This window comes from Oncorhynchus gorbuscha, linkage group LG26, assembly GCF_021184085.1.
Source record: "Oncorhynchus gorbuscha isolate QuinsamMale2020 ecotype Even-year linkage group LG26, OgorEven_v1.0, whole genome shotgun sequence".
Lineage (NCBI taxonomy): Eukaryota > Metazoa > Chordata > Actinopteri > Salmoniformes > Salmonidae > Oncorhynchus > Oncorhynchus gorbuscha.
Window position 1 is genome coordinate 18037610 of NC_060198.1, and position 17234 is coordinate 18054843.

At 40.3% G+C, this 17234-nt stretch overlaps 1 protein-coding gene across 1 annotated transcript; it reads right to left on the minus strand.

Annotated features, from left to right (window-relative positions):
- Positions 1-3778: 3778 nt before the first annotated feature.
- LOC124015785 (zinc finger protein 2-like) lies at positions 3779-16692 on the minus strand. The gene is made up of 2 exons (XM_046331249.1): positions 16142-16692; positions 3779-6362 (listed from the first exon to the last, which is right to left on the minus strand). Exons 1-2 carry the CDS (start codon positions 16452-16454, stop codon positions 5140-5142), a joined length of 1536 nt encoding a protein of 511 aa, XP_046187205.1. The 5' UTR covers positions 16455-16692; the 3' UTR covers positions 3779-5139.
- Between the last annotated feature and the right edge of the window lie 542 nt (positions 16693-17234).

Genomic DNA, 17234 nt, shown 5'->3' on the forward strand with positions numbered 1-17234 from the left:
CCATTAAACCCCTTCAACTCATCCAGAACGCCGCAGCCCGTCTGGTGTTCAACCTTCCCAAGTTCTCTCACGTCACCCCGCTCCTCCGTTCTCTCCACTGGCTTCCAGTTGAAGCTTGCATCCGCTACAAGACCATGGTGCTTGCCTACGGAGCTGTGAGGGGAACGGCACCTCAGTACCTCCAGGCTCTGATCAGGCCCTACACCCAAACAAGGGCACTGCGTTCATCCACCTCTGGCCTGCTCGCCACCCTACCACTGAGGAAGTACAGCTCCCGCTCAGCCCAGTCAAAACTGTTCGCTGCTCTGGCCCCCCAATGGTGGAACAAACTCCCTCACGCCGCCAGGACAGCGGAGTCAATCATCACCTTCCGGAGACACCTGAAACCCCACCTCTTTAAGGAATACCTAGGATAGGATAAGTATCCCCCCCCCCTTTAAGATTTAGATGCACTATTGTAAAGTGACTGTTCCACTGGATGTCATAAGGTGAATGCACCAATTTGTAAGTCGCTCTGGATAAGAGCGTCTGCTAAATGACTTAAATGTTAAATGTAAATGTAAGAAGACGGTACAGATATGTTGTAGGACAGCTGCATTTGAAGTGTACATTTAACCTACATAACAGTCAAAACAAACTGAAATCTATTAGCATACAAATGTGTGCTTCTCAGAAATGAATCAAGTCCATGGAATGGATATAGACAAAAATATAATTCAAGGACAATCAGAGGTAGAGAGGTGAGGCAGGGGTGAGGACATCATACTGCTATTTTGACAGTCCCTGAAGGACAATACAGAAGAGGGATTTGCTCGTAGTGGGTTCGATCCCCGGGACCACCCATACGTAGAATGTATGCACACATGACTGTAAGTCGCTTTGGATAAAAACATCTGCTAAATGGCATATATTATTATTATATATTATTATTCCTTCCCTTTCTCGAATGTATTTTGTTATAAAATAAGCAAGTGTAGTAAGATCATTGCTTTACTTTACTAGGACTGGAGACCACAGCAGCGATTCTGCTCTTGCCCAACATCTTCAATGAGGACCCGAGTGGCATTTATGTCTGTGACAAGGTATGCCTATACACCAATCATATGTTTCTTCATAAACATAAGTGTGCATGCTTATATAAAACTACAGCTGAACATTTGTTATGTTAATTGTATGTGTATTCATCTTTTCTTACTTTTGTTGACACAGATTTCACCGCTCTTCACTCATTTGCTGCTCATCGGCGGAAATTCATTTCACCATGAGAGTGAAATCCCGCTGGCCTTTGATGGGGAGAACATCCACGCCCTCGAAGACATCCCCATGGAACTTGGGGCTCTGCTATGGCTGGATTTTTTAAATTTTCCCTTAAATTTCCCAAAAAATGTCAGAAAAACACTTATGTTTTTAAGTTACTTTGTTCTGGGGAGAAGAGAAGTTTGGGTGAAGTTACCAGGGCCGGCCATAAAGATGGCAAACTTCCTAACATAACTAAGTGGATAAGCTAAATCTGTACTTTAGCATCAAGTCTACAATATTGTTAGTTGACCTATGATTCATTTTTAATGTATGTTGTTTTTATTGTACACCATTATTTATATACATGTCATGAAAAGCACTATACAAAGTAAATGTATTATTTATTATGGTCTGACATGTCTGCAAAAATGTTGCAATTTTGTAATGTCTTTTGCTTGGTAAATTGTTTTGTAAATATTAATTCACATTTGTGGTGCCACTAAATTTTTTATTTGATTTAAATCAATATTGTAGATATTGTTATTAAAATATATTTTTTTAGAATGGAGGGAGGGTGGACAGGGAGTTTTAAAAAATGAACCCCAAAAGGTTATTTGAGAAACCATTATAAAGGGTTCTTCAAAGAACGTATAGGGGTTCCCACAAAAGGTTCTTCAACTAACTTTTAGGATACTCCAGGAACCTTTACTCTTTAGTGTATATTGATGAACGTCACCTTGTTCGAGAGACATTTACATAGTTATGCACAGCCAAATTTGGGATGACTTTTTTGAGGCGAAATAGCAGCCACAGACAGACAGACAACGCATGATATCGCCCATAATTTGACCTCCTTGGACGTTACGTGCTGAGTGGGTATGACCAAAGTTATTCTGTTTAGCTACACTTTCTAGTACATTTTTTAAATGTTTCTGATGCCACATCGCCTGTTTTCAAAGGGAGTTGTTGGTTTTTACCTTTTTGTCTGCAAGTATTTTCAACTGCGATACCAACTCCAGTCAGCAGATGGCGATGTGCGTCTTTCAGGTGATTCTGCCACTGTGACGGGATGCTTCTTCAACAGCAAGTCAGCCACCTTGGTTCACTCGAACTTAATGGAAAAAGGTTTAATCAATAAATCTAGCAATTCCTTTCATACTGGGAAGAAAAAAATGGGGTACAGGTTTAAAACAATTACAGGTGCACCTTACTATCTTATACTATATCATAAATAGTCTTAACTAGTAAACACAGATTCTAGTTTTCATCCAGTTCACACAGATAGCTGACTCAGCCTCCTGGCTGGTACCGGTTTACACCTGTGTGAGGTGCCCCCCTCACACAGGAATACACACTCAGAGCCTACGAGGCTTTTCTAAGAACTCCACATATATACACACATATATATATATATTTTTTTAAAACTATGTTTGAGATGTGGTATCCACTCGGCTCGCTGCTTCTCAGATCAAAGGTGGGTCCATCTGCTCCGTTCCCGAAGTGTGATCTCCCCGAGATTCCATGTTTGAGGGATCCCTCGTGCACAATTTACCCAGGTCGTCAGGAGTGGTCACCAAGTGAAGAATAACATCCCCATATGTGGTTAATTTCTTTAATATCAATTGAGGAGAGACAAACTTATCACACAAGTCAGAGTTATTCTGAAACTAAATCTTTATTCACTTATTAATAGGGAGCAGGTCAATACAACACACACATATAAAGTGAATCAATTGAGTCTACAATAATGATGGCTGGTCGACAAATCACCCCCAGATGATTCGTTGAGAGCCACAATACAAAAGTACAAATGTCTTCCACAGCCAAGATCACCTCTTAATTTAAAAAAATAATACTTCCGAGATGTGGTATCCACTCGGCTCACTGCCTCTCAGATCAAAGGTGGGTCCATCTGCTCCGTTCCCGAAGTGTGGTCTCCTGAGATTCCAAGTTTGAGGGATCCCTCGTGTACCATTTATCCAGGTTGTCGGGAGCAGTCAGCAAGTGAATAATAATATCCCCATTGCCAAATGTGGTGGTTAACTTCTTTAATATCAAATGAGAGAAACTTAACACACAAGTCAGAGTTATGCTTAAACTAAATCTTTATTCACTTAATAAGGGAGTAGGTCAATACAACGTGCACATAAAGTGAATCAATTGAGTGCTCTACAATAATGATTGCGGGTCGACCCACAGGACAAAAATACAAAGGTCTTTTACAGCCAAGATGCACCTCTTTCAACCTACATGACCAACAACATATGTATAGAATGGGTCACAAGGTTAAGATTTGTATGAAAGACACTTATAATTCTCAGCAGACAGTATCTGCTGTAAAAATAGTACACTTTGTGTAGAGACCAGGGTCTGGCCCTGGGGTCATCTCTCCCTGGTACCATAAAATACAGAAACATTAACTCATGCTCTGGAATGCGGTCTCTTTAGGTTTTATCACCCAAAAGGCATTGTAAATCTCCTGTCAGTGTTATCTCCCAGAGGCCCATCCCAGTAGAACACACAGACACAATAGTTCTAAGAACCCTCTATTCTGTTGCATAAAACAACCATTTGATGCAATAAAAGTATTATAACATAATCTTGCAATTTTGCTCTCAGTGTCCACTGAAAGTTGACTAGTAAATAACAACTGGGACCTAAAAGACAAGCACCATGAGACCCACTAAATCTGTCAAAGAAGAGGAAAACAAAAGAAAAACCAACCCCAAACTTAAAGACAGGAAGTAAACCAAAACGATAGCGCAACTAAAGTTGTTGACTTTCCACATCTATCAGGAGCACTGGGTCAGACACTCTTAAATAGCACCTGGGGAGCACAGGTAAAACAACTTCCTAGCAACAAGATGGACAAGCCAGCACAGATGTAACACATACTGACTAACAAGGTGACACCAATCAGTGCGCGCCCTACGTGCTAACGAGCTATACATGCTAAAATCCAAACCTCAAAATATAAATGGAAAAACCAAAGACAAACACCTTAAGAGATTAAGAGAATGCTTACCACCAACAGAAAACAACTTTTATTTCACATTATAATCAACTACAATGCTTCACCAAAATAACATGGTGACTACTGGCTGTCAACAATTAAAAACAAGAAATAAACAAAAGAAATCCCCACTAGCTTCTAGAACTCTCGTCCTCATCTCCAAAATGGAAAAACGTGCAGCCAAAATAAGATCCATCTCAACTCACTGGCTAAACACAAAACTTTTTGACTGCCCAACCTTCAGAACATCAGAAACTAAGTCGTCCTCACCATGGACACAAGCACCAAAAACGCTGTTGTTTTGACAAGTAGAAATAAATCACTGATATCGATTGGAGGGGAAAATCAGATTGTATGTGCTGTTGAACACAACTAAAAAAAGACATGGAAATGGGAGACATATTTTACCTCACTGGTCAGGGGACAACCTGCAGAAGACAATCAGCTACATTTGGGAGTGATGCACTTAAATGTAGGGGTCACTAAACAAAGGAACGCAACACTTATTTGTCATCACTCATCGATATAATGCTAAAGTCATTCGTGCGAGAGGGAGATGAGGTTGCACGTCCTGTTAAAACTAACAGCTCAAAAACCACACGGAATCTGGGAATAATGTGTATATCCCTGGTTAGAGGACAATTTGTAGAAAACAGCTAGCTACATTTTGAAGTGTTGCATTTTGATTCAAGTGGTTCACCAACATGGTAAGTGTAACACAACTCCTTTTTTGTTAAATCACATAAATAGCATTTAAATTAAGAGCCTGGATTTTTCCCAAGGCTAATATCTAGATCATGCTGAAATCAATTGAACAGGGGACAAACGTTTAGGGTTAAAAACATTCTACATTGTGACATCATTTCATTGATATCACGAAATAACTATCATGATACAACTCCTTCATGTATTTTCTGATGTTTGATCAGAGATCTTTTATCAGAGTATCTCTTGTCACACTGATCACAGCTATAAGCTTTCTCTCCTGTGTGTGTTCTCTGGTGCACTGTCAGCTCTCCAGAGTGATCAAATCTCTTCCCGCATTGATCACAGCTGTAAGTTCTCTCTCCTGTGTGTGTTCTCTGGTGTGATACCAGATGGCCAGATCTGCCAAAAGTCTTCCCACATTGATCACAGCTATAAGGTTTCTCTCCTGTGTGTATTCTCTGGTGCACTGTCAGCTCTCCAGATCCAAAAAAACTCTTCCCACATTGACCACAGCTATAAGGTTTCTCTCCTGTATGTGTTCTCTGGTGTAGAGTCAGATTGCCAGATGTTGTAAAACTCTTCCCACATTGATCACAGCTATAAGGTTTGTCTCCAGTGTGTGTTCTCTGGTGTAGAGTCAGAGAGCCAGATGTAGTACATCTCTTTCCACATTGATCACAGCTAAAAGGTTTCTCTCCTGTGTGAGTTCTCTGGTGCACTGTCAGCTCTCCAGGTCGACCAAAACTCTTCCCACATTGATCACAGCTATAAGATTTTTTACCTGTGTGTATTCTCTGGTGTTGCATCAGATGGCAAGATTGACCAAAACTCTTCCCACATTGCCCACATCTATAAGGTTTCTCTCCTGTGTGTGTTCTCTGGTGTTGAGTCAGAGTGCTAGATGCAGCAAAACTCTTCCCACATTGACCACAGCTATACGATTTCTCTCCTGTGTGAGTTCTCTGGTGCACTGTCAGCTCTCCAGATCTACCAAAACTCTTCCCACATTGAACACAGATATGAGGTTTCTCTCCTGTGTGAGTTCTCTGGTGTCGTGTCAGATGGCAAGATTGGCCAAAACTCTTCCCACATTGACCACAGCCATGAGGTTTCTCTCCTGTGTGTGTTCTCTGGTGTCGTGTCAGAAGGCAAGATTGACCAAAACTCTTCCCACATTGATCACAGCTAAAAGATTTCTCTCCTGTGTGTGTTCTCTGATGAATTTTAATGCCTGACGAGGTGAATCTCTTCCCACAGTCACAGCAGCAGTGAGTTCTCTTTCCTGTGGATCTCTGCAGGTGTTTCTGGAGGTGTTCTGACCTGGAGTGACTCTTCTCTGCCTCTTCAGCATCATGAGGTTGTTGAGGCTCCCCAGAGGATCCACGATAGTCACGCATCTCTCCTGTGTAAACAACAAAGTCAGAGAGATGATTAAAGGCCCCACAACAGTGGTAATCCACTGTAAAAGTCTAAACTGTTCGCTGCTCTGGGCCCCCAATGGTGGAACAAACTCCCTCACGACGCCAGGACAGCGGAGTCAATCACCACCTTCCGGAGACACCTGAAACCCCACCTCTTTAAGGAATACCTAGGATAGGATAAGTAATCCTTCTCACCCCCCCCCCTTTAAGATTTAGATGCACTATTGTAAAGTGACTGTTCCACTGGATGTCATAAGGTGAATGCACCAATTTGTAAGTCGCTCTGGATAAGAGCGTCTGCTAAATGATTTAAATGTAAAAAAAAAAAATGTAAAGATGAACTTCTTCTTAATGCAACCGCTGTGTCAGATTTCAAAAAGGCTTCACGGCGAAAGCGATGATCTGAGGATAGCGCTCAGCTGTACGAACTGTAATGGAACTTTTGACTTTTCGTCTGGATTTGAGAGCGCGCGTTGTGCCTTTAGAATACTGAACATAACGCGCCATTTTCAACTGAGGTTTTTGGACATAAAGAGGGACTTTATTAAACAAAACTAACATTTATTGTGTAACATGAAGTCCTGGGAGTGCCATCTGATGAAGATCCTCAAATGTTAATGATTAATTTAATCGCTATTTCTGACTATTGTGAGCCCTCTCCTTGGATGGAAAATGGCTGTTGGAAAGGTGACAAGGCGCTGACCTAACATAATCGTATGATGTGCTATCGCCTTAAAGCCTTTTTGAAATCGGACACAGTGGTTGGATTAGCAAGAAGTTTATCTTTAAAATGGTGTATAATACTTATATGTTTGAGGAATTTTAATTATGGGATTTTTGTTGTTTTGAATTTGGCGCCCTGCAATTTCACTGGCTGTTGGCCAGGTGGGACGCTAGCATCCCACATACACAAGAGATGTTAACTTGGCTTTCGAAGACTTTAGAAAGGCAGGACAGGATGGATATAGGTCTTTAACAGTTTGGGTCTAGAGTGTCACCCCCTTTGAAAAGGGGGATGACCACGGAAGCTTTCCAATCTTTAGGAATCTCAGACGACACAAAAGAGGTTGAACAGACTAGTAATAGGGGTTGCAACAATGGCGGCAGATATTTTTAGAAAGAGAGGGTCCAGATTGTCTAGACCAGCTGATTTGTACAGGTCCGGGTTTTACAGCTCTTTCAGAACATCAGCTATCTGGATTTGTGTGAAGGAGAAGCCGGGGAGGCTTGGGCAAGTAGCTGCAGGTGGTGCAAAGCTGTTGGCCAGGTTTGGGGTAGCCAGGAAGAAAGCATGGCCAGCTGTAGAGAAAAGCTTATTGAAATTCTCAATTATTGTGGATTTATCGGTGGCTACAGTGTTTCCAAGCCTCAGTGCAGTGGGAAGCTGGGAGGAGGTGCTTTTATTCTCCATGGACTTTACAGTGTCCCAAAACTTTTTAGAGTTTGAGCTACAGGATGCAAATTTCCTTTTGAAAAAGCTAGCCTTTCCTAACGGACATATCACAGGGACTATTCGATGCTAGTGCAGTACGCTACAGGATGTTTTTGTGCTGGTGGAGGGCAGTCAGATCTGGAGTGAACCAAGGACAGTATATTTTCTTAGTTCTACATTTTTTGAAAGGGACATGCTTATTTAAGATGGTGAGGAAATGACATTTAAAGAACAACCAGCTATCCTCGACTGATGGGATGAGGTCAATATCCTTCCAGGATACCCGGGCCAGGTCGATTAAAAAGGCCTGCTCGCAGAAGTGTTTTATGGAGCGTTTGACAGTGATGAGGGGTGGTCGCTTGACTGCGAACCCATAACAGATGCAGGCAATGAGGCAGTGATCGCTGAGATCCTGATTGAAAACAGCAGAGGTGTATTTGGAGGGCAAGTTGGTCAGGATAATATCTATAAGGGTGCAAATGTTTACGGATTTAGGGTTGTACCTGATGGGTTCCTTGATCATCTGTGTGAGATTGAGGGCATCTAGCTTGGATTGTAGGACGGCCGGGGTGTTAACCTCTCTCGGTAGCGGGATGAAATTCGACAACATAAGGTGATCGCTACATAAATAGTCATATTGAAACATTCATGAAAATACAAGTGTCTCACATGTTTCAAAAGCCTAGAATCTTGCTAATCCAACTGCGTTGTCAGATTTAAAAAAGGATTTACTGCGAAAGAATACGATGCAATTATCTGAGGATAGAGCCTAATAAAAAACAACTATAAAATAAATTGTTTACCTTTGGCGATCTTCCTCTGTTTGCAATCCCAATGCTCATTGTTACACAATGAATGGTCTTTTGTTTGATAAAATCCTTTTTTATAGCCTAACACGAAACATTTTGTGAACCTCTTGTGTCATGAATTCCGTCTCATTCCATTTTCGACGACACATTCGAGGTAAATACACACACAAAACGTGACTTTTCCAGTCATGTTTGGTTTCATTGCAATCAACTGGTTTGTTTGTAACACAACCAAACCTGATGGGTCATTTCACGGGATGTATTGACTGAAAGAAACCGATTTGAAGACAACAAGTAATGACATCATTGTGCACCAATGATTTGCCTGCTGTTTCGTTGATTGACTGTATTTTAACCGAATGACCACTGATCGTCTTGAAATCTAGCTGGGTAGATAGCCAATGAGCTGAGGTAAACGGCAATATGTAATGTTTATGTGTTGGAAGACCAACCCATGTAGTAAACTCCGGCGTAAAGAGGTTCATTCGCCATTAACGATTCATACCGGAAGGAGCAACGGATGTTGCGCACAGCATTGTTTTGGTAAAGTGCATATTCAGCTGTTTATATATCAATCAGTATAGCGACTAAGTCAGGAAAAGCTAAATCTATGTCTAGATATACAGATGTACACACAATTTTAGGAGAAATTGATCGAGGACGATTCATTTAGCGATTCCCAAATGGAGAAATATTTTTTGAACGGAGAGGACATCGCTTTGGACTGGTAAGTTCTTCTCATGCTAATGCCGTTGTTAAAAATTAATAATATAAAATATTATTTGTGAAATGAAATAGCCTATTTGAGGCTGTTGAGGGGAGGGCAGGCCCACAACAATGGCCAAAGTGAAATGGAGACAGAAGATACAGCTGGTCTGTTGTAATATAATAAAGACAGTAGATCTAGCTGAAATTTAATAATATAAACGAGACAGTAGATCTAGCAGGTCTATAATAATATATTCAACCTTATGTTCCCTGTACTCTATATATATATTTGGGCTACTTGTGTGGGACACCTGATAAATGTCATGTAGCACACTCATTTTGGAAGTTATCATTCTGATACTTTGCACAAGTACTGTTGCCCTGTTATGTTTTTCACTGAAATTTTCCCCATCATCCTATCTGAATGTTTGTTTTATCTTGTTAATTTTAAAAATGATGATACAACAATAAAAATAAAAAACATATGTTTTTTTCATTGTATTATCTAAACCAGATCTATGGTTTTATATTCTCCTACATCCAATTCACATTTACACAAACTTCAAAGTGTTCTCTTTCAAATGGTACCAAGAATATGCATATCCTTGGTTCTGTGCCCTGAGCTACTGGCAGTTAGATTTGGGTATGTCTTCAGGCGGAAATTGAAAAAAGTAGGGGGGTTAAGCATATCCCAGTTCAGGTCACCTAACAGAACGAACTCTGAGAATAGATGGGGGCAATCAATTCACATATGGTGTCCAGGGCACAGCTGGGAGCTGGGAGGGTCTATAACAGGTGGCAACAGTGAGAGACATTTCTGGAGAGATTCATTTTTTAAAATAGAAGCACGAATTGTTTGGGCATGGACTTGGAAAGTATGACAGAACTTTGCAGGCCATCTCTGCAGTATATTGCAACTCCTCCCCCTTTGGCAGTTCTATCTTGATGGGAAATGTTGTGGTTGGGGATGGAAATTTCAACATTTTTGGTGGTCTTCCAAAGCCAGGATTCAGACGCGGCAAGGTGTGCTAAAGCAGTGAGTAAAACAAACTTAGGGAGGAGGCTTCTGATGTTAACATGCATGAAACCAAGGCTTTTACTGTTACAGAAGTCAAAAATTGAGAGCGCCCGGGGACACCCAGGGCCTGGGTTAACCTCTACATCACCCGAGGAACAGAGGAGTAGGATGAGGGTACGGCTAAAGGATATCAGAACTGGTCGTCTAGTGCGTTGGGAACAGCGAATAAAAGGAGCAGATTTCTAGGTGTGGTAGGATAGATTCAAGGCGTAATGTACGGACAGGGTTATAGTAGGGTGCGGGTACAGTGGAGGTAAACCTAGGCATTGAGTGATGATAGAGGTTGCATCTCTGGAGGCACCAGTTATGCTAGGTGAGGTCACCGCATGTGTAGGAGGTGGGACAAAAGAGCTCTCTGAGGCATGTTGATTGGGACTAGGGGCTCCGCAGTAAAATAAAACAATGATAACTACCCTAAACAGTATACAAGGCATATAGACATTAGAGAGAGACAAAGCGAGGCATAAAGCAATCACAGGTGTTGATTGGGAGAGCTAGCTAAGACAACAACGGCTAAGACAACAACAACAGGTAAAATGGCGATGAATGGGCAGAGAGGGTCAGTTAACTACACACAGGGCCTGAGTTTGAGGCTGGGACCAACAGATAAACAAAAGCAGGCATCACCTATGTAGCCAAGTGATCATAGGGTCCTGTGAACAGCACTAAGCAGTTGAAGTCGGAAGTTTACGTACACCTTAGCCAAATACACAATTCCTGTCTTAGGTCAGTTAGGATCACTACTTTATTTTAAGAATGTGAAATGTCAGAATAATAGTAGAGAGAATGATTTATTTCAGCTTCGATTTCTTTCATCACATTCCCAGTGAGTCAGAAGTCAGAAATACACTCAATTAGTATTTGTTAGCATTGCATTTAAATTGTTTAACTTGGGTCAAACGTTTCGGGTAGCCTTCCACAAGCTTCCCACAGTAAATTGGATGAATTTGTGCACATTCCTCCTGACAGAGCTGGTGTAACGGAGTCAGCTCTCACACGCTTTTTCAGGTCTGCCCACAAATTTTCTATAGGATTGAGGTCAGGGCTTTGTGATGGCCACTCCAATACCTTAACTTTGTTGTCCAACCTGTTAGAGATAGGGGGCAGTATTTTCACTTTGGATGAATTGCGTGCCCATAATGAACTGTATCAAAATCTGTCCTAAATTGCTAATATATGCATATTATTATAACCATTGGATAGAAAACACTGACGTTTCTAAAACCGTTTGAATTATGTCTGCGAGTATAACAGAACTCACAGGGCAGGCAATCTTCCAAACAAGTTTTGAAATCCTGAAAGTTAAAGCTATACGATATTACAGAGAACAAGTTAATTATCTCACATCTCTGAAATCATTTGTAATGTTGTGCTTCTTGTCCACAGGGGTAATTCATCCCAATGAATTAGGGTAATTCATCCCAATGAATTAGGGTAATTCATCCCAATGAATTAGGGTAATTCATCCCAATGAATTAGGGTAATTCATCCCAATGAATTAGGGTAATTCATCCCAATGAATTAGGGTAATTCATCCCAATGAATTAGGGTAATTCATCCCAATGAATTAGGGTAATTCATCCCAATGAATTAGGGTAATTCATCCCAATGAATTAGGGTAATTCATCCCAATGAATTAGGGTAATTCATCCCAATGAATTAGGGTAATTCATCCCAATGAATTAGGGTAATTCATCCCAATGAATTAGGGTAATTCATCCCAATGAATTAGGGTAATTCATCCCAATGAATTAGGGTAATTCATCCCAATGAATTAGGGTAATTCATCCCAATGAATTAGGGTAATTCATCCCAATGTTATCTCAATGTCATCCCAATGTTATTTTCTTTACGCTGTTAATACAAATAGAAAGGAGTTTCCAATATCCTCATTTCTTAAAGTATTTCTGGTGATGGCAAGTGATAGTGATACACAAGCTAAGTCTATTTGAAACTTTTGCCATCCCATGACAGCATTTACCGGCCACCATGTTCAGAAGCTTTAAAACCACATAAAAATTATATTTAAAATCCAATTGCATTTTTGCCCAAAGTTAAGGTATGAATTATTCAAACAAAACATAATTCATGCTGATTATTATTTTAGGCAATTTTAGATTGAGTCAAAGATGGTTTTAATTTTTCAAACAGTTATTTTATTTCAGTTGACTAAATAGTTTCCCTCTATTAACCAGTCATAGGTACTGGTGACAAACAGCCCCGTAACCTAGCTGGGAATGGGACAGACGGAACCCTTCTGTGGTAACAGTCGAGGGCGATATGTAATCAAATCTAATTCCCAGGAATGGGGTTCATATGAACCACAGAGAGTGTGTGTGGGATAATAACATGGCCTGTGTGAAATGATTTTGATGTGATATGAAAGTATTGTGCGAACTTATGTTGATGTGATATGAAAGTACAGCGATTTATGTTTCTAGAAACGTATTGCAATTTTGAATCGTTTCACATTTAGAAGGAATATTTGGATATTTTAGCGGGTGGGTATAATTTGTGGAACGTTTCAACAGGAATCCGTTCCAAAAACGTCGTAAATAACAAGGTTGCCAACAAGCAATGCATACAGAGTCGTATAACAGTAGAAGGAGATACCGGGTAGGGAGTGAGCTATGTAATTACGTTTTTCACTCACCACGTTTATTCGGAAAAAATGTCTCTTCGTTCTAGTAGCCTCCACCATTTCTCATTCGTTGGTTTAGTTATTATTTCCGGTGTTCCTGCATTTGCGGGTGAACTCTGTTGCGCCTCAATTGGGGAATCGCTGTGGTTGAAATGTAACTAATGACCGCAAGCCCCAGTATTTTATTAGCTAGGTGGCTTGTACACAATTGTTACCGATGATACTGTATATACCTACTCGTACTACAGAAGCATGTATTGTATTTTGCCAAGTTCTCTCCGTGTTAATCCTTTTCCCCAAATATAGCAGGTAACTTGTCTGTCGATATTGTTGAGTTCATCTTGCCTAGTTAAATAAAGATAAAATAAATTAGAACATTTAAAATATATACTTTCACCTATTTCAGGTAACCCCAAGATGCTTGATTCACTACACCTGCTTTTGAATAACTTTCCAGTCGTTTTTGCTTTACATTCCGACTTTTGAACGTCTGTTTATTGGACATATATATTAGTGTCAATTAAAAAATAGCAACTTATGTAAAGCATCCCATCTGTGTTAAGGTTAAAGTGTGTGTGTGTGTATATATATATATATATATATATATATATATATATATATATATATATATATATATATATATATATATATATATACAGTGCCTTGCGAAAGTATTAGGCCCCCTTGAACTTTGTGACCTTTTGCCACATTTCAGGCTTCAAACATAAAGATATAAAACTGTATTTTTTTGTGAAGAATCAACAACAAGTGGGACACAATCATGAAGTGGAACGACATTTATTGGATATTTCAAACTTTTTTAACAAGTCAAAAACTGAAAAATTGGGCGTGCAAAATTATTCAGCCCCTTTACTTTCAGTGCAGCAAACTCTCTCCAGAAGTTCAGTGAGGATCTCTGAATGATCCAATGTTGACCTAAATGACTAATGATGATAAATACAATCCACCTGTGTGTAATCAAGTCTCCGTATAAATGCACCTGCACTGTGATAGTCTCAGAGGTCCGTTAAAAGCGCAGAGAGCATCATGAAGAACAAGGAACACACCAGGCAGGTCCGAGATACTGTTATGAAGAAGTTTAAAGCCGGATTTGGATACAAAAAGATTTCCCAAGCTTTAAACATCCCAATGAGCACTGTGCAAGCGATAATATTGAAATGGAAGGAGTATCAGACCACTGCAAATCTACCAAGACCTGGCTGTCCCTCTACACTTTCAGCTCATACAAGGAGAAGACTGATCAGAGATGCAGCCAAGAGGCCCATGATCACTCTGGATGAACTGCAGAGATCTACAGCTGAGGTGGGAGACTCTGTCCATAGGACAACAATCAGTCGTATATTGCACAAATCTGGCCTTTATGGAAGAGTGGCAAGAAGAAAGCCATTTCTTAAAGATATCCATAAAAAGTCTCGTTTAAAGTTTGCCACAAGCCACCTGGGAGACACACCAAACATGTGGAAGAAGGTGCTCTGGTCAGATGAAACCAAAATTGAACTTTTTGGCAACAATGCAAAACGTTATGTTTGGCGTAAAAGCAACACAGCTCATCACCCTGAACACAACATCCCCACTGTCAAACATGGTGGTGGCAGCATCATGGTTTGGGCCTGCTTTTCTTCAGCAGGGACAGGGAAGATGGTTAAAATTGATGGGAAGATGGATGGAGCCAAATACAGGACCATTCTGAAAGAAAACCTGAAGGAGTCTGCAAAAGACCTGACACTGGGACGAGATTTGTCTTCCAACAAGACAATGATCCAAAACATAAAGCAAAATCTACAATTGGAATGGTTCAAAAATAAACATATCCAGGTGTTAGAATGGCCAAGTCAAAGTCCAGACCTGAATCCAATCGAGAATCTGTGGAAAGAACTGAAAACTGCTGTTCACAAATGCTCTCCATCCAACCTCACTGAGCTCGAGCTGTTTTACAAGGAGGAATGGGAAAAAAATGTCAGTCTCTCGATGTGCAAAACTGATAGAGACATACCCCAAGCAACTTACAGCTGTTATCGCAGCAAAAGGTGGCGCTACAAAGTATTAACTTAAGGGGGCTGAATAATTTTGCACGCCCAATTTTTCAGTTTTTGATTGTTAAAAAAGTTTGAAATATCCAATAAATGTCGTTCCACTTCATGATTGTGTCCCACTTGTTGTTGATTCTTCACAAAAAAATACAGTTTTATATCTTTATGTTTGAAGCCTGAAATGTGGCAAATGGTCTCAAAGTTCAAGGGGGGCCGAATACTTTCGCAAGGCACTGTATACAGTATCATCGGTAACAATTGTGTACAAGCCACCTAGCTAATAAAATACTGGGGCTTGCGGTCATTAGTTACATTTCAACCACAGCGATTCCCCAATTGAGGCGCAACAGAGTTCACCCGCAAATGCAGGAACACCGGAAATAATAACTAAACCAACAAATGAGAAATGGTGGAGGCTACTAGAACGAAGAGACATTTTTTCCGAATAAACGTGGTGAGTGAAAAACGTAATTACATAGCTCACTCCCTACCCGGTATCTCCTTCTACTGTTATACGAATCTGTATGCGTTGCTTGTTGGCAACCTTGTTCTTTACGACGTTTTTGGAACGGATTCCTGTTGGAATGTTCCACAAATTATACCCACCCTAGTTTTAACCATGTTTTGAGGATATACAGTGTTTGTTTATATTTACTGACAAACATTGGAGTAAAAAAAAGCTTATATTTTGGGTTCTGATGGGGTACGACAGTTGAACTAAGTTCATGAGGCATTTATAAGTTTATTCTTCAAGAAACAGATGGGTGCATATCATTAATGTATAAGTCCCAAAATGGATGTAACAACTGCTGATTGCAACTTTAAGACTACATATTGGGCTAAACTAATGGGAGATCTTGAGAACTACAGTATTTCAGGCATTGTCATTAGATGCATTTCATCAATTGTTAACGTTTTGCTGATGGTCCACTCTTGATGTTCTACACCTTACAGTGTAGCTTCAGCCATTCCGACAGAACAACATTAAAGTGTAGAACCCCTTTACTGCATATTAGTTCAACGACTGCAGACGGTACTTACTGGTGTTAAACAGATCTCTAACCTCCTCCTCTTCCTCCAATGTGACAGTCATCTCCCCCTCCTCCTCTTTCACTCCTAAAACTGCATCATCCTCTTCTTTTACAGTAACATCCTCCTCTTTCACTCTGAACGCGTCTTCCTCTTCTTTCACTGAAACGTCTTTCTCTTCTTCTTTCACGGTAACAGCCTCACCCTCTACTTGTTTTTGAATTGTAACATCCTTCTCTTCGTCCTCCTCTTTCACGGGGGCTTCTTTCTCCGTCCAGCAGACCTCATCTTCCTTTGCAGAAGGAGAGTAGCTCAGTGAACTCATGGTCGGAGATGTTAGCTAGCTAGCATTAGCGACTAGCCTAGTTCTAAGCTAACTCAGCAAACCAGCTAGCTGACAAACAACGTACATATATACTTAAATGGGCCAACAAGTACATCCGACAGAAGTGTGTTTAATACACAGCAACTAATATACACCAAAAACAGTGTAAAGAGCGTGAATGTTGTAGCTATGTTTGCTAGAAAGCTACCGAGGCGTCTGACTAGCTGTTGTGTTTGAAGGAGCGTCCCGTCCACTAGATTATATGTCACACTGGCAGCGTCGCCTGAACCTAAAAGACGCACATCGCCATCTGCTGACTGGAGTGGGCAAAGCAGTAGAGGAACCAAAAGTATCTATTTAATTTATTTCATAAAAGGTTAATATTATTTTAAGTCGTTCAAAGAGAAGCATGTGTTGATTGATTCGTTTTTAATGAGTGAGAATTTAAAACAAACTTTACACCCACTACACATTTGCATTGTGAACCATACTTCTGACATGGATCATTTTGACCCCAGAGGCATATCTTTTATCTTAGCCAAAATGTGGTTTATTCAATTATGTATTTTTTCATGACTTTGTCAATCAACTTGTTGTTAGTAAATCTTAATCACGATTTAGTGTTTCTGTTTCAAATGGACTTTTAACAAATTAAAATCCTTTGGAGTTATTTTGACCCCCAGCCAAAAGCACCTTTGATAAATAGGACGTTTATTTCAAATCAAAATCGAATCACATTTTTTTTGTTCACATACACGTGTTTAGCAGATGTTGTTGCGG

Excerpts from the sequence above, each read along its gene's own strand:
- LOC124015785 (XM_046331249.1), bottom strand. The coding sequence starts at position 16,454 with ATGAGTTCACTGAGCTACTCTCCTTCTGCAAAGGAAGATGAGGTCTGC. Across the intron at positions 6,363-16,141 it reads TAGAGATCTGTTTAACACCA|GAGAGATGCGTGACTATCGT; the intron begins GTAAGTACCGTC and ends TTGTTTACACAG.